General features: G+C 40.8%; 1 protein-coding gene across 2 annotated transcripts in view; it reads right to left on the bottom strand.

Annotated features, from left to right (window-relative positions):
• Window positions 1-1,382: 1,382 nt before the first annotated feature.
• WDR35 (WD repeat domain 35) overlaps window positions 1,383-17,775 on the bottom strand; it is a 78,039-nt gene continuing 61,646 nt past the window's right edge. For both annotated transcript variants that reach the window (XM_034952656.3, XM_003827005.6), the window contains 2 exons: window positions 2,176-2,416; window positions 1,383-1,847 (listed from right to left, as the gene is read on the bottom strand). In XM_034952656.3, coding sequence (XP_034808547.1) covers window positions 1,697-1,847; window positions 2,176-2,416 — 392 coding nt within the window. In that variant the 3' untranslated portion in view covers window positions 1,383-1,696. The remainder of the gene's footprint in view (window positions 1,848-2,175; window positions 2,417-17,775) is intronic.

Below are 17,775 nucleotides of genomic sequence, written 5' to 3'. Positions count from 1 at the left end.
ACCCAAGAAATACAATAAAATTCATGACTGCTCAGCAGACTAATAGGCAAGCTATCGCTGTGGTGAAGTGTACTTGCCCCTGACACCCTTCTATAGAGCAAGTGTACATCGTTGGCCTCAGGCACATTTCATCTGATTGAGTCATCTGGCTCAAGCGGCCACTCTGGTCCTTTTTGTAACCCGACTATTAGGGGAAAGCTTATGTGACAGAATGTGAGTCAGGACATAAAAACATTACAAAACCCAGGATTCAGGTGTTGCGGTCATTCCACTCCACTGGCACGTTACACTAACAGTGTTAATCTATCATTGCTTTCTCCTTGTTCCTCACTGTGTATTGCAAATTGGTTCAATAAACCAATGTATTTTGAGAATTTTTATTTGGTTTATAAGGTTTTCTGTTCCATGACCTCTGGAATAGCTTGCGAGGCAGTCTATTTAGAGGCTACCATTGTACCAAGGTAATTTTCCACGAGGCGCATGAATAGAGACAGAGACCTCAAAGACTTCTGGTCTTCTCTTTTTATTTAGGCCAATGAGCCCACTCTCTATCCTAAGCTCATCTAGGCTCTAAATCTCTTCTCATAGCTCACTATTCCCAATTTGCAACATGCTGAACTTGTCTCTGTCTCTACAAGACAAAAACATATGAGATTGAGAAAGTGTATTGTAGCTGCAAAAACAAAGTTGCGTATCTCTATGTATTGCCTCTACTATACGTAAGCCAAACCTCAATAAAATAATCTTGATGAAATAGTGCAAAGGTCTGGTCTTTAGCCACAAAATGGGAATTCATGAGAAATAAACAGAGAACATTATTAGCTATGTAAAAGACATAAGAAATGATCCATTATGGATCACAACTGTTTATCTTTCAAATTAATAATAAATGAAAACAGATGCATATCAAGAAAAAATCACTCCCTCAACAATACTTGTGTAAATAAACGGTCCAGCTTAGTGACAATGTTTCAACAGAAGCTATAACTACAAAATGGATATTTTTGTTTAAGTTATCTTCATTATAAATAGAGGCAAGTTTTCTGCACAATCATATGAAAGTGTAAATTCCAAATGCCATCTCTTAAATGAGACTAAAAGGACAGGTTTTAAAATAGAAGAATAGGGCTATTAGAAACAATTCAGATTGTAAAAAATGTCTTAAAATGCCATCGCCTCACTTCTGAAAATATAATAAAGAAGACATTCGACACTTATTTAATTAAATATGGCTATAGAGAAAGCTCATTTCATTATTACAATTGTTTAACTTCCTTGTAACATGGGTTATAAAAATTCTCTAAATTTAACTTTGCCCCACTCCCATGCTTCCCCCACTCCCTACTCCCTTCAAGATTTTTTAATGAATTCAGTTACCTTGACACTGTGAGAAAAAAATTTATTTGGAATATTTCCATGGTATCATGTAACCAAAAACAAGATAAACAAAAGAGAGAGGGTGAGAGAAAATATGGTTGATTTTCATACATTTATATGAAAATCGGCCTTATTATTTCACAGTTGTATTGCCATAAAAATTATTTTATTAACATATATTTTGTGCAAAAATTCAACTATAAATAATGAGGCTGATTTTCATACAAAACTCACAGAAATAAACCTTATTACATATACAGCATATAGCCATGTATATATGCTACATATATTTTACAGTTATATACAGTTTATCATTCCTTTATCCCACTGGACTATGGCATAAGGGGCAGAAGCTGTAGTGGCTTATTTCCTGAGCAAGGACACCGTGCTTGCATACACTGCACATCCAGAATTGATACTCAGTGATTGGGCTTCCTGTGGCAACGCATGTTGGCAGTTTCCCTTCTCCACTGTAAAACGGGGAGAAACAATTCATTATACTTTAAAACTTCTCATTAGTCTAACTTTATTTAATACACTTTAAAAAAACCTAAAGAATAAAACTTCTGAGATGAACATCAAATACTTTCATTTAAAAAAGTTATTTCAAGAAAAAACCTTTCTTACAATGACAAAATAAAGCATGAATACACTTGTAAAAATAAATAAAATAGGGTATAATGTTAATGTGAATTGCTTCAAAATTCAGTGCTTTAATTCCTACATTAAACATTGTACATCTAGAAATCCAAGCTTCTAATAAGATAGAATGGCATCCACTAATTAAAATTAGCCTACCCTTCCATAAGGCTGTCCAATTCAGGTTTTCTGTTATCTTTTGAAGTATGTTTGGTGAAGATTTCTAAAGCAAGGTCTTCATACTGCTGTTTCTGTTCTGAACTGAGGGTCTCTAAAGATTTAAGTTTAATGAAAGCTTTTGAACAAGTCCCAAAGGCTCTGCTGGCGCATGCGCAGAGTGCTAGCAGAGAGTAGATCTCCACAGGAGGGATGATGTCTTCATAGTCTTTCAGGTGAAGAGCTAAGAAAAACAGGGCAATTGGGGTTTTTTAAAATAATTATTATGATATCATGAACATGCAAAAGAAGAATCTAAGTTAAGGTGATTTCATTGAACTTGCATGAACGAACTGAAAGCAAACAGTGTTGAGAGATGGGAGCACCAAGAGGAGGAACTAGGCTACATGATATCCAAGGTTCTGTGAAGCTGGCTAACAGCTCATCCTATGAAAAGAACCACCACCAAATGCTGCACATGGCTGTGCCAGCTCAGAAATACACACACACACACAAAATTTTGGTGTCAAAACATCCACATTTTCTTCAATTTATGTTAGAAATTTCTGTGGCACTTCATAAAAAGCAAATGAGTATTATACTATGTTAGTCATAAACTGCAAGATAATACCATGTTTCCTTTTGTTAAAAAAAAAGCAAAACAATATAAGCAAAACAGTATAAAATAATATGTTCTTTTCTTTGTGTTTCTTTGGACAGATTATTGCTTTTGTATTACTGCTTTTGTCGTTTGTCTCACTGAAACAATAGGATTTTGTGAAAAAGTGAAAATGAGTCTCCAAGTTGTCAGTTGAGGCAATTCAAGTTGCAACATCTTATTTGCAATTATACTGGAGATAAAAAAATCTTTCTTTAAAATGCACTGTATTCTTGGGCCTGTTGGGGGTAGGGGGCTAGGGGAGGGATAGCATTAGGAGAAATACCTAATGTAGATGACAGTTGATGGGTGCAGCAAACCACCATGGCACATGTATACCTATGTAACAAGCCTGCACGTTCTGTACATGTACCCCAGAACTTAAAGTATAATAAAAAAAGCAGACTTAATATTAGATTTAATATTAAGATTTAATATTAGATTTATAACCAATTTGTATCTTTTTCTTCTCTAGACCTTGGAATCTTAAAAATACTTTGTTATAGTATATCAAAAACTTCATAAAACAAGTTTAAACAATATATTCATGTGTTTTACAATCAGAATCCTATAAACTGGTTCTGGGGTCAAGTATTTACAACAAAGTGTAGTAGAAAAAATGTATATAAAATGTAATCACTCAGTTACAATAAACAATATCCTCTAATTTCATATCCAAAGCATAATAGGTTCAAGGGTAATAATTTACAGGTCATACATTGTTTCAGATCGTCTTACCACTGACAAAAAAAAAAAAAATGAGGCATATAGAGATCTTCACCCAGTAGGTGAAGCATCTCAAGTTAAAGATCTAATTGTTCTTTTAAGTCTAGAAATGGTGTATAAATTGAATATGATACAGCTATTTTAAACAGTGTATAATTTATGTCACATATTAGTTAAAACTAAATGAAGGTCAGTTATAAAATAAACATAAAAATAATTTTTATATATAACTAATAACCAATTAGAAAAAAAATTTACAACCTCATTAATGACAACAAAACTAGGAATAAACTGAAAAATAAACCTTTAGAGCCAGCAAGAAGAAAACTACAAATCTTTAGAAACACAGATACATCTTTGGGAGGCCGAGGCGGGCGGATCACGAGGTCAGGAGATCGAGACCATCCTGGCTAACACGGTGAAACCCCGTCTCTACTAAAAATACAAAAAATTAGCCGGGCGTGGTAGCGGGCGCCTGTAGTCCCAGCTACTCGGGAGGCTGAGGCAGGAGAATGGCGTGAACCCGGGAGGCGGAGCTTGCAGTGAGCCGAGATCGCGCCACTGCACTCCAGCCTGGGCGACAGAGCGAGACTCCGTCTCAAAAAAAAAAAAACAAAACAAAAAAAAAGAAACACAGACAGATACATAAGTGATTTCTAAAATAGATGTTTCTGACAAATATCACATGTTCTCACTCATATGTGAGATCTAAAAAAGTTGACCTCATGGAGCGTGCAGTGAGCTGAGATTGTGCCACTGCACTCTAGCCAGGGCAACAGAGTGAGACTCCGTCTAAAAAAAAAAAAAAAAAAAAAGTTGGCCTTGGCTGGCAAGATGGACAAATAGGAACAGCTCTGGTCTGCAGCTCCCAGCAAGATCGACGCAGAAGGTGGGTGATTTCCGCATTTCCAACTGAGGTACCAGGTTCATCTCATTGGGACTAGTTGGACAGTGGGTGCAGCCCAAGGAGGATGAGCCAAAGCAGGGTGGGGCGTCACCTCACCTGGGAAATGCAAGGGGATGGGGAAATCCCTCTCCTAGCCAAGGGAAGCCATTAGGGACTGTACCGTGCACTCCTGCCCAGATACTGCATTTTTAACACAGTCTTCACAACCTGCAGACCAGGAGATTCCTTTCACTGCCCACGCCACCAGGGCCCTGGGTTTCCAGCACAAAACTGGGCGGCCGTTTGAGCTGACACCAAGCTAGCTGCAGGAGTTTTTCTTCATACCCCAGTGGCGCCTGGAACACCATCAAGACAGAACCATTCACTCCCCTGGAAAGAGGGCTGAAGCCAGGGAGCCAAGGGGTCTGGCTCAGCAGGTCCCACCCCCATGGAGCCCAGTAAGCTCAAGATCCACTGGCTTGAAAGTCTCGCGGTTAGCACAGTAGTTTGAGCTAACCTGGGATGCTTGAGCTTGGTGGGGGAAGAGGCATCCACCATTGCTGAGGCTTGAGTAGGCGGTTTCACCCTCACAGTGTAAACAAAGCCGCTGGGAAGTTGAAACTGGGCGGAGCCCACCCCAGCTCAGCAAGGCCCCTGCAGCCAGACTACCTCCTCTCTGGGCAGGACATCTCTGAAAAAAAGCCAGCAGCCCCAGTCAGGGACTTATAGATAAAACTTCCACCTCCCTGGGACAAAGCACCTGGGGAAAGGGGTGGTTATGGGCGCAGCTCCAACAGACTTAAACGTCCCTACCTGGCAGCTCTGAAGACAGCAGCGGATCAACCAGCACAGTGTTCAAGCTCTGATAAGGGACAGACTGCCTCCTCAAGTGTGTCCCTGACCCCCATGTATCCTGACTAGGAAACACCTCCCAGTGGGTCCCTGACCCCCATGTATCCTGACTAGGAGGCACCTCCCAGTAGGGGCCGACAGAGACCACATACAGGACAGCATTGGCTGGCATCTGGCAGGTGCCCCTCTGGGACAAAGCTTCCAAAGGAACAGGCAGCAACCTTTGCTGCTCTGCAGCCTCCACTGGTGATACCCAGGCAAACAGGGTCTGGAGCGGACCTCCAGCAAACTCCAGCACACCTGCTGGAGAGGGGCCTGACTGTTAGAAGGAAAACTAACAAACAGAAAGGAATAGTATCAACACCAACAAAAAGGATGTCCACTCAGAGACCCCATCCGAAGGTCACCGACTTCAAAGACCAAAGGTAGACAAATCCATGAAGATGGGGAGAAACCAGAGCAAAAAGGCTGAAAATTCCAAAAATCAAAACACCTCTTCTCCTACAAAGGATCACAACTCCTCACCAGCAAGGGAACAAAACTGGATGGAGAATGAATTTGATTAACTGGCAGAAGCAGGCTTCAGAAGGTGGGTAATAACAAACTTCTCCAAGGTAAAGGAGCATGTTCTAACCTAATGCAAGGAAGCTAAGAACCTTGAAAAAAGGTTAGACGAATTGCTAACTAGAATAACCAGTTTAGAGAAGAACATAAATGACCTGATGGAGCTGAAAAACACAGCACAAGAACTTCGTGAAGCATACACAAGTATCAATAGCCAAACTGATCATGCAGAAGAAAGGATATCAGACATTGAAGATCAACTCAATGAAATAAAGCAAGAAAACAAGATTAGAGAAAAAAGAGTGAAAAGAAATGAACAAAGCCTCCAAGAAGTATGGGACTATGTGAAAAGGCCAAATCTACGTTTGATTGGTGTACCTGAAAGTGATGGGGAGAATGGAACCAAGTTGGAAAACACTCTTCAGGATATTATCCAGGAAAATCCCCAACCTAGCAAGGCAGGCCAACATTCAAATTCAGGAAATACACAGAACACCATAAAGATACTCCTCGAGAACAGCAACACCAAGACACATATTGTCAGATTCACCAAGGTTGAAATGAAGGAAAAAATGTTAACGGCAACCTGAGAGAAAGGTCGGGCTACCCACAAAGGGAAGCCCATCAGACTAACAGCAGATCTCTCGGCAGAAACCCTAAAAGCCAGAAGAGAGTGGGGGCCAATATTCAACATTCTTAAAGAAAAGAATTTTCAACCCAGAATTTCATATCCAACCAAACTAAGCTTCATAAGCAAAGGAGAAATAAAATCCTTTACAGACAAGGAAATGCTGAGATATTTTGTCACCATCAGGCCTCTCCTACAAGAGCTCCTGAAGGAAGCACTAAACATGGAAAGGAACAACCAGTACCAGCCACTGCAAAAACATACCAAATTGTAAAGAGCATCGAAGCTATGAAGAAACTGCATCAGCTAACAGACAGAATAACCAGCTAGCATCATAATGGCAGGATCAAATTCACACATAACAATATTAACCTTAAATGTAAACGGGCTAAATGCCCCAATTAAAAGACACAGACTGGCAAATTGGATAAAGAGTCAAGACCTATTGGTGTGCTGTATGCAGGAGACCCATCTCATGGGCAAAGACATACATAGGCTCAAAACAAAGGGATGGAGGAATATTTACCAAGGAAATGGAAAGCAATAATAAGAAAAAAAAGCAGGGGTTGCAATCCTAGTCTCTGAAAAAACAGACTTTAACTGACAAAAAGCAAAAGAGACAAAGAAGGGCATTACATAATGTTAAAGGGATCAATGCAACAAGAAGAGCTAACCATTGTAAATATATATGGACCCAATACAGGAACACCCAAATTCATAAAGTAAGTTCTTAGAAACCTACAAAGAGACTTAGACTCCCACACAATAATAGTGGGAGACTTCAACACCCCATTGTCAATATTAGACAGATCAACAAGACAGAAAATTAACAAGGATATCCAGGACTTGAACTCAGCTGTGGACCAAGTGAACTTAATAGACATCTACGGAACTCTCCGCCCCAAATCAACAGAATATACATTCTTCTCAGCACCACATGGCAGTTATTCTAAAACTGACCACATAATTGGAAGTAAAACACTCCTCAGCAAATGCAAAAGACAGAAATCATAACAAATGGTCTCTCAGACCACAGTGCAATCAAATTAGAACTCAGGATTAAGAAACTCATCAAGGCCAGGCGCAGTGGCTCACGCCTGTAATTCCAGCACTTTCGGAGGCCAAGGCGGGTGGATCACGAGGTCAGGAGATTGAGACCATCCTGGCTAACATGGTGAAACCCCATCTCTACTAAAAATACAAAAAATTTAGCCAGGCATGGTGGCGGGCGCCTGTAGTCCCAGCTACTTGGGAGGCTGAGGCAGGAGAATGGCGTGAACCCAGGAGGCGGAGCTTGCAGTGAGCTGAGATTGCACCACTGCACTCCAACCTGGGTGACAGAGCGAGGCTCCATCTCAAAAAAAAAAAAAGAAAAAGGAAAAGAAAAAAAAAGAAACTCATCAACACCACATAACTACCTGGAAATTGAACAACCTTCTCCTGAATGACTACTGGGTAAATAACGAAATGAAGGCAGAAATAAAGATGTTCTTTGAAACCAATGAGAACAAAGACACAGTGCAGCAGAATTTCTGGAATGCATTTAAAGCAGTGTGTAGAGGAAAATTTATAGCACTAAATGCCCACACAGGAAAGCAGGAAAGATCTAAAATCAACACCCTAACATCACAATTAAAAGAACTAGAGAAGCAAGAGCAAACAAATTCAAAAGCTAGCAGAAGACAAGAAATAACTAAGATCACAGCAGAACTGAAGGAGATAGAGATACAAAAAACCCTTCAAAAAATCAATGAATCCAGGAACTGGTTTTTTGAATACAACAACAAAATAGATAGACCACTAGACTATGAAAGAAGAAAAGAGAGAAGAATCAAATAGATGCAATAAAAAATGATAAAAGGGATATCACCACCAATCCCACAGAAATACAGACTACCACCAGAGAAGACTATCAACACCTCTATGCAAATAAACTAGAAAATCTAGAAGAAATGGATAAATTCCTGGACACATACACCCTCCCAAGACTAAACCAGGAAGAAGTCGAATCCCTGAACAGATCAATAACAAGTTCTGAAATTGAGCAGCAATTCATAGCCCACCAACCAAAAAAAGTCCAGGACCAGACGGATTCACAGCCAAATTCTACCAGAGGTATAAAGAGGAGCTGGTACTATTCCTTCTGAAACTATTCCAAACAACAGAAAAAGAGGGAATCCTCCCTAACTCATTTTATGAAGCCAGCATCATCCTGCTACCAAAATGTGGCAGAGACACACACACAAAAAAAATTTCAGGCCAATATCCCTGATGAACATCTATGAGAAAATCCTCAATAAAATACTGGCAAACCAAATCCAGCAGTGCATCAGAAAGCTTATCCACCATGATCAAGTTGGCTTCATCCCTGGGATGCAAGGCTGGTTCAACATACACAAATCAATAAATATAATCCACCACATAAACAAAACCAGTGACATAAACCACATGATTATCTCAACAGATGCAGAAAAAGCCTTCAACAAAATTCAACAGCCTTCATATGAAAAACTCTCAACAAACTAGGCACTGATGGAACATATCTCAAAATAATAACAGCCATTTATGACAAACCCACAGCCAATATCATACTGAATGGGCATAACCTGGAAGCATTCCCTTTGAAAACCAGCACAGGACAAGGATGCCCTCTCCCACCACTCCTATTCAACACAGTATTGGAAGTTCTGGCCAAGACAATCAGGCAGGAGAAAGAAATAAAGGATATTCAATTAGGAAAAGAGGAAGTCAAATTGTCCCTGTTTGCAGATGACATGATTGTATATTTAGAAAACTCCATCATCTCAGCCCCAAATCTCCTTAAGCTGATAAGTAACTTCAGCAAAGTCTCAGGATACAAAATCAATGTGCAAAAATCACAAACATTCCTATACACCAAAAACAGCCAAACAGAGAGCCAAATCGTGAGTGAACTCCCATTCACAATGGCTACAAAGAGAATAAAATACCTAGGAATACAACTTACAAGGGATGTGAAGGACCTCTTCAAGGAGAACTACAAACCACTGCTCAAGAAAATAAGAGAGGACACAAACAAATGCAAAAACATTCCATGCTCATGGATAGGAAGAACCAATATCATCAAAATGGCCATACTGCCCAAAGTAATTTATAGATTCAATGTTATCCCAATCAAGCTACCATTGACTTTCTTTACAGAATTAGAAAAAACTTTAAATTTCATATGGAACCAAAAAAGAGCCCGCATAGCCAACACAATCCTAAGCAAAAAGAACAAAGCTGGAAGCATCACACTATCTGACTACAAACTATACTACAAGGCTACAGCAACAAAAACGGCACGGTACTGGTACCAAAACAGATATATAGACCAATGGAACAGAACAGAGGCCTCAGAAACAACGCCAAACATCTACAACCATCTGATCTTTGAGAAACCTGACAAAAACAAGAAATGGGGAAAGGATTCCCTATTTAATAAATGATGTTGGCAAAACTGGCTAGCCATATGCAGAAAGCTGAAACTGAATCCCTTCCTTACACCTTATACAAAAATTAACTCAAGATGGATTAAAGACTTAAATGTAAGACCTAAAACCATAAAAACCCTAGAAGAAAACCTAGGCAATACCATTCAGGACATAGGCATGGGCAAAGACTTCATAACTAAAACACCAAAAGCAGTGGCAACAAAAGCCAAAATAGAAAAATGGGATCTGATTAAACTAAAGAGCTTCTGCACAGCAAAAGAAACTATCAACAGAGTGAACTGGCAACCTACAGAAAATTTTTGCAACCTACCCATCTGACAAAGGGCTAATATCCAGAATCTACAAAGAACTTAAACAAATTTACAAGAAAAAAACAAATAACTCCATCAAAAAGTGGGTGAAGGATATGAACAGAAACTTCTCAAAAGAAGACATTTTTGCATCCAACAAACATGAAGAAAAGCTCATCATCACTGGTCATTAGAGAAATGCAAATCAAAACCACAATGAGATACCATCTCACACCAGTTAGAATGGTGATCATTAAAAAGTCAGGAAACAACAGATGCTAGAGAGGACGTGGAGAAATAGGAATGCTTTTACACTGTTGGTGGGAGTGTAAATGAGTTCAACCATTGTGGAAGACAGTGTGGCGATTCCTCAAGGATCTAGAACTAGAAATACCATTTGACCCAGCAATCCCATTACTGGGTATATACCCAAAGGATTATAAATCATTCTACTATAAAGACACATGCACATGTATGCTTACTGCAGCACTGTTCACAATAGCAAAGATTTGGAGCCAACCCAAATGCCCATCAATGATAGACTGGATAAAGAAAATGCAGCACATATACACCAGGGAATACTATGCAGCCATAAAAAAGGATGCATTCATGTCCTTTGGAGGGATGTGGATGAAGCTGGAAACCATCATTCTCAGCAAAGTAACACAAGAACAGAAAACCAAACACCTCAGGTTCTCACTCATAAGTGGGAGTCGAACAATGAGAACACATGGACACAGGGGCAGGAGATCACACACCGGGGCCTGTAGGGGGTGGGGGGCTGGGGGAGGGATAGCATAAGGAGAAATACCTAATGTAGATGACGGGTTGATGGGTGCAGCAAACCACCAACGCATGTGTATACCTATCTAACAAACCTGCACATTCTGCACATGTACCCCAGAACTTAAAGTATAATAAAAAAAAAAGTATAAATTTAGTTTTATGAATGTTGGGAACAGGCTCCCCAAAATCTGGCCATAAACCAGCCCCAAAACTGGCCATAAACAAAATCTCGGCAGCACTGTGACAGGTTCATGATGGCCATAACACCCACGCTGAAAGGTTGTGGGTTTACTGGAATGAGGGCAAGGAACACCTGGCCTGCCCAGGGCAGAAAACTGCTTAAAGGAGTTCTTAAACCACAACCAGTAGCATGAGCGATCTGTGCCTTAAGGACATGCTCTTGCTGCAGATAACTAGCCAGACCCATCCCTTTATTTCAGCCCATTCCTTCATTTCTCATAAGGGATACTTTTAGTTAATCAAATATCTATAGAAACAATGCTAATGACTGGCTTGCTGTTAATAAATACATGGGTAAATCTCTGTTCAGGGCTCTCAGCTCTGAAGGTTGTGAGACCCCTGATTTCCCACTTCACACCTCTATATTTCTGTGTGTGTGTTTTTAATTCCTTCAGCACCACTGAGTTAGGGTCTCCCCGACCGAGCTGGTCTCGGCAAGTGGCATCCACCGTGAGGGCTCGAATCCAGATCAAAGGGTCGCTGGAGCGACAGTTGGAGAACGTGGAACTAGCTGGAGGACACCTGAGTACTCTTAAAGCAATCCCCGTAGTGAGTAAGAAGGGGAGCTCGGAAGCATCAGGGTAACAATGGGACAAGTGTGGGCTGTGGTTCGTTCCACCTTGGAACTTTTTCACACTGATGATGAGGAGGAAGGAGAGTATAACGAAGTAACAGAAGAGATTACAGAGCAGGTTTATTTGCCAGCTAAAGCTAAAGCGGTAAAGGAGAGAGGTTCATCCCTATCCTTCTGCACCCCCTCATTATTATTTTGAAGAAAATGACCCTCCAGATCTTTCTTTTCCAGAGGACACTGGATGAAAAGTAGTTGCCCCAGTGACTGTTCGAACAGCACCTTGAGCGACTGCTCTTAGTTCTATTCAGGCAGGAATTCAGCAAGCTAGACGAGAGGGTGATTTACAGGCTTGACAGTTCCCTGTTAGAATACACCCCCCAGAACAACGGGGAAATATTACAGCTACATTTGAGCCTTTTCCTTTTAAATTGCTCAAATAATTTAAACAAGCTATAAATCAGTATGGACCAGGTTCTCATTTTGTAATGGGACTGTTAAAGAATGTTGCTGTTTCCAGTCAGATGATTCCTACTGACTGGGATGCTCTTACTCAAGCTTGTCTAACTCCTGCTCAGTTCTTACAATTTAAAACTTGGTGGGCCCATGAAGCTTCCATTCAGGCTGCTTGCAACGCCCAGGCCCAGCCTCAAATTAATATAACTATAGGCCAACTTTTGGGGGTTGGCGGCTGGGCTGGTTTAGATGCACAAGTGGTCATGCAGGATGATGCCATAGAACAGCTTAGAGGAGTGTGCATTAGAGCTTGGGAAAAAATCCCTTCATGTGGAGAACAATACGCTTCCTTTAGTGCTATAAAACAGGGACCAAAAGAACCATATGTGGATTTTATAGCTTGGTTACAGGAGTCTCTTAAAAAGGTAATTGCAGGCCGGGTGCAGTGGCTCATGCCTGTAATCCCAGCACTTTGGGAGGCTGAGGGGGGTGGATCACAAGGTCAGGAGATCGAGACCATCCTGGCTAACATGGTGAAACCCCATCTCTACTAAAAATACAAAAAATTCGCCGGCTGTGGTGGCGGGCGCCTGTAGTGCCAGCTAATCAGGAGGCTGAGGCAGGAGAATGGCGTGAACCCGGGAGGCGGAGCTTGCAGTGAGTCGAGATCGCACCACTGCACTCCAGGCTGGGCGACAGAGTGAGATTTCATCTCAAAACAAAAAGGTGATTGCAGACTTGGCTGCTCAGGATATAGTGCTGCAGTTATTAGCTTTTGACAATGCTAATCCTGACTGCCAGGCTGCTCTGCGACCTATCAGAGGGAAAGCACATTTAGTTGATTTTATCAAGGCCTGTGATGTTATCGGAGGTAATCTGCATAAGGCTACTCTGCTAGCACGAGCAATGGCAGGACTAAGAGTGGATAAAGGAAATACTCCATTTCCTGGAGGTTGTTTTAACTGTGGGAAGCATGGTCATACTAAAAAAGAATGTAGAAAAAATCAGCAAGTCAGGCCACCAGATAGCTGAAAAAAGAAAACTGCTGAGCCTGAAATATGTCCAAAATGTAAAAAAGGACAACATTGGGCTAATCAGTGTCACTCTAAGTTTAATAAAGATGGGAACCTGACTTCGGGAAATGCAACGAGGGGCCCGTCCTGGGCCCCATTCCAAACCGGTGCATTTCCAGCTCAGGCCATTCCCTCACCCCTGTACAATGTCTGTTCCCCACCACAGCCAGTAGTGCCGCAGTAGATTTATGCTGCACAAAACTGTGAGCCTTCTGCCTGGGGAACCCCCGCAAAGGGTCTGTGGACCCTTGCCAGTGGGGACAATAGGATTACTTTTAGGAAAGTCTAGTTTAAGTTTAAAAGGGGTATAAATACATACAGGAGTCATGGATTCAGAATACAATGGGGAAATTCAAATTGTTATATCTACTTCTGTTCCCTAGAAAGCAGAGCCAGGAGAGTGCATAGCATAGCTCCTTATTCTGCCATATGTGGGAATGGGGAAAAGTGAAATTAAACCAACACAATATATTTGGAAGCAGAAATAAACAAGGCAAAGCAGCTTATTGGGTAAATCAAATTACTGATAAACGTCCTACCTGTGAAGTAACTATTTAGGGAAAAAAATTTAAAGGTTTGGTAGATACAGGAGCGGACATTTCAATCATTTCTCTACAGCACTGGCCATCTGCGTGGCCAATTCAACCCACTCAACTTAACATAGTTGGAGTTGGTAAAGCCCCTGAAGTATATCAAAGTAGTTATATTTTGCATTGTGAAGGGCCCGATGGACAACCTGGGACTATTCAACCAATTACAACTTCTGTACCTACAAATTTATGGGGGAGAGATTTATTGCAACAATGGGGAGCACAAGTTCTAATTCCAGAACCATTATATAGCCCTCAAAGTCAACATATAATGCATGAAATGGGGTATATCCCTGGTATGGGACTAGAAAAAAATCTGCAAGCTTTGGAAGAACCGCTTCAAGTGGAAAGACAAAGTTCCCGCCAAAGATTAGGATATCATTTTTGATGGTGCTCATTGTTAAGCCTCCAGAAGCTATACCTTTAAAATGGTTAACAGATAAGCCAATTTGGATAGAATAATGGCCACTAAGTAAAGAGAAACCGGAGGCTTTAGAGAAATTAGTTACTAAACAATTAGAAAATGGGCACATAGCTCCAACATTTTCCCCTTGGAATTCTCCAGTTTGCGTAATTAAGAAAAAATCAGGTAAATGGAGAATTTTAACTGACTTAAGAGCCATCAATTCAGTTATACAACCTATGGGAGCATTACAGCCAGGATTGCCTTCTCCTGCTATAATTCCAAAAAATTGGCCTTTAATAGTCATAGATTTAAAAGACTGTTTCTTTACTATCCCCTTAGCTGAGCAAGACTGTGAACAGTTTGCATTTACAATTCCTGTGGTAAACAACCTGCAGCCTGCTAAGTGTTTTCACTGTTTTACAGATGGGTCTAGTCATGGTAAAGCTTCTTATTCTGGATCAAAAGGTAAAGTTTTCCAGACGCCCTATACTTCAGTTCAAAAAGCGAAGCTTGTAGCTGTAATTGAGGTAATGACTGCTTTTGATTTGCCTGTTAATGTGATATCTGATTCTTCATACGTGGTTCATTCTACACAGTTAATTGAAAATGCTCAGTTATGATTTCATACAGATGAACAACTGATGACAAAAACAAAAAAGAGGGAGAGACAGGGATTATGGGACAGCCCATACACAATTGAATCTAGCATTATTAACTTTAAATTTTTTGAGCCTGCCCAAATGCCAGATGTTATCAGCAGCTGAACAACATCTACAGAAACCAGCTGCAAAGACAGAAGCAGAACAACTAGTTTGGTGGAGAGATCTGATAACAAAAAGTTGGGAAATAGGTAAAATAATAACTTGGGGTAGAGGTTATGCTTGTGTTTCTCCAGGCCAAAATCAACAGCCGATTTGGATACCATCAAGACACCTGAAACCTTATCATGAGCCAGATGCCAAGGAAGAGATTCCGGGAGGATCTCGAGGACCCCCCACCCTGTTGCAGCCATTTCGAGACTGACACTGAGGAGGACCCCAGCTGTCACAAGCAACACCCGTTGAACACAGTCAACTACCTGGGGACAGATCAAGAAGCTGTCACAGATGGCGGAAGAAAACCTGAGGAAAGTGGGACAACCAGTCACAATGAGTAATTTAATGGTAGCTATGACAGCGGTTATCACCACTGCTATGAGTATTCCTTCAGTAAGGGCTGACACAGGGAACAATTACACTTATTGGGCATATTTATCAATCTTGGCTGGCAATAATGCCTAGATGTAATCACTCTATGATGCAGTTACACAGCTTTCTGATCTCAGTATTTACCATAATAAATCTGCTCCTATAATTGAGGCATACCGCCCTCAAAAACCTATTTGTAAACAAAATTGAACCTGGCCAGAAAAAAATGAACGTACTTGTTTAGGAAGATTGCATTGCAGAACAGGCAGAGGTGCTGCACAATGATTCCTATGGAATCATTATTAATTGGTCCCCTAAGGGGATGTTTAGCTTGAATTGCACTTCTCAGTCTGCGTGCCATGGCCATACTTATGTTCAGATGGTCTCAACAAAATGTTCAGGTGGTAGATATAATAAGAAGTACGGCAAGAGTTCCTATTATCTAGAACCATGGTGGTATAGTGGCACCTCAACCTCAAATGATATGGCCCGCTCTAGGAGCTAAACATTAAGGATTTGTGGAAACTATTAATAGCTCTTAACAAGATCAAAATTTGGGAAAGAATAAAAAAGCGTCTAGAAGGACACTCTACAAACTTGTTTTTGGATATAGCAAAATTAAAAGAACAAATATTCAAAGCATCCCAGGCACACCTGACTTTAATGCCAAGAACTGGAGTGCTTAAAGGAGCTGCAGACAGATTAGCAGCTAGTAACCCATTAAAATGGATAAAAACACTTGGAAGCCCTGTAATTTCAATGATGACTGTGCTTTTAATCTGTGTTGTTTGTCTTTCTATAGTCTGCAGATGTGGATCCTGACTCCTGCAAGAAGTAGCTCACCATGACAAAGCTGCCCTTGCCTTTATAGATTTGCAAATCAAAGAAGGGGGACATGTTGGGAACAGGCCCCCCTCAAAATCTGGCCATAAACTGGCCCCAAAACTGGCCATAAACAAAATCTCGGCAGCACTGTGACAGGTTCATGATGGCCATAACACCCACGCTGGAAGGTTGTGGTTTACTAGAATGAGGGCAAGGAACACCTGGCCCACCCAGGGCAGAAAACTGCTTAAAGGAGTTCTTAAACCACAACCAGTAGCATGAGCGATCTGTGCCTTAAGGACATGCTCCTGCTGCAGATAACTAGCCAGACCCATCCCTTTATTTCAGCCCATCCCTTCGTTTCCCATAAGGGATACTTTTAGTTAATCGAATATCTATAGAAACAATGCTAATGACTGGCTTGCTGTTAATAAATACGTGGGTAAATCTCTGTTTGGGGCTCTCAGCTCTGAAGGTTGTGAGACCCCCGATTTCCCACTTCACACCTCTATATTTCTGTGTGTGTGTCTTTAATTCTTCTAGCGCCACTTGGTTAGGGTCTCCCTGACTGAGCTGGTCTCGGCACATTAAGGTAGAATTTCAAATCTGTTAAGAAAGAATAAACCTAATATATGGTTTCAGGATAACTTAGATGTTATAATAAACATAATATTTAACAAACTTGAAGGAATTCCTAAGCATGATTCCTAAGAGAAAAATATGAAGTAAAAGACTGACAGACATGACTATATTAAAAAAACTATTAATATCATCATCACAGCTACCACTTATTGAGGGCTCACAATGTCCAGGCAGCATAATAAGTGAGTTTTCTTTTCATGAACTTCTCAATCATTACAATAACTCTATGAGGAAGATACTATTTTTTTTTTTTTGAGACAGAATCTCACTCTGTCACCCAGGCTGGAGTGCAGCGGTGCGATCTCGGCTCACTGCAAGCTCCGCCTCCCAGGTTCACACCATTCTCCTGCTTCAGCCTCCCAAGTAGCTGGGACTACAGGCACCTGCCACCACACCCAGCTAATTTTTTTGTATTTTTAGTAAAGACAGGGTTTCACTGTGTTAGCCAGGATGCTCTCGATCTCCTGACCTTGTGATCCACCCGCCTCGGCCTCCCAAAGTGCTGGGATTACAAGCATGAGCCACTGCACCCGGCTGAGGAAGATACTATTATCCTTTCTTTACACAAAGAGAAACTGAAGCTTAGAAAGGATCAAGTAACTGTAACTTATAAATGCTAGGGAAAATCAATATATATGAAAGAGGATTATTACATATGGTCTCTAAAGAGCTCTTATAAAAATAATTAAAAATAAAAATCATCCCTATAGAATTCCAGAAATATTCAAATAAAAGAATTTCTCTAAAAGT

Source organism: Pan paniscus, chromosome 12 (assembly GCF_029289425.2).
Source record: "Pan paniscus chromosome 12, NHGRI_mPanPan1-v2.0_pri, whole genome shotgun sequence".
NCBI lineage: Eukaryota > Metazoa > Chordata > Mammalia > Primates > Hominidae > Pan > Pan paniscus.
This window is presented reverse-complemented; position numbering and strand designations above follow the sequence as displayed.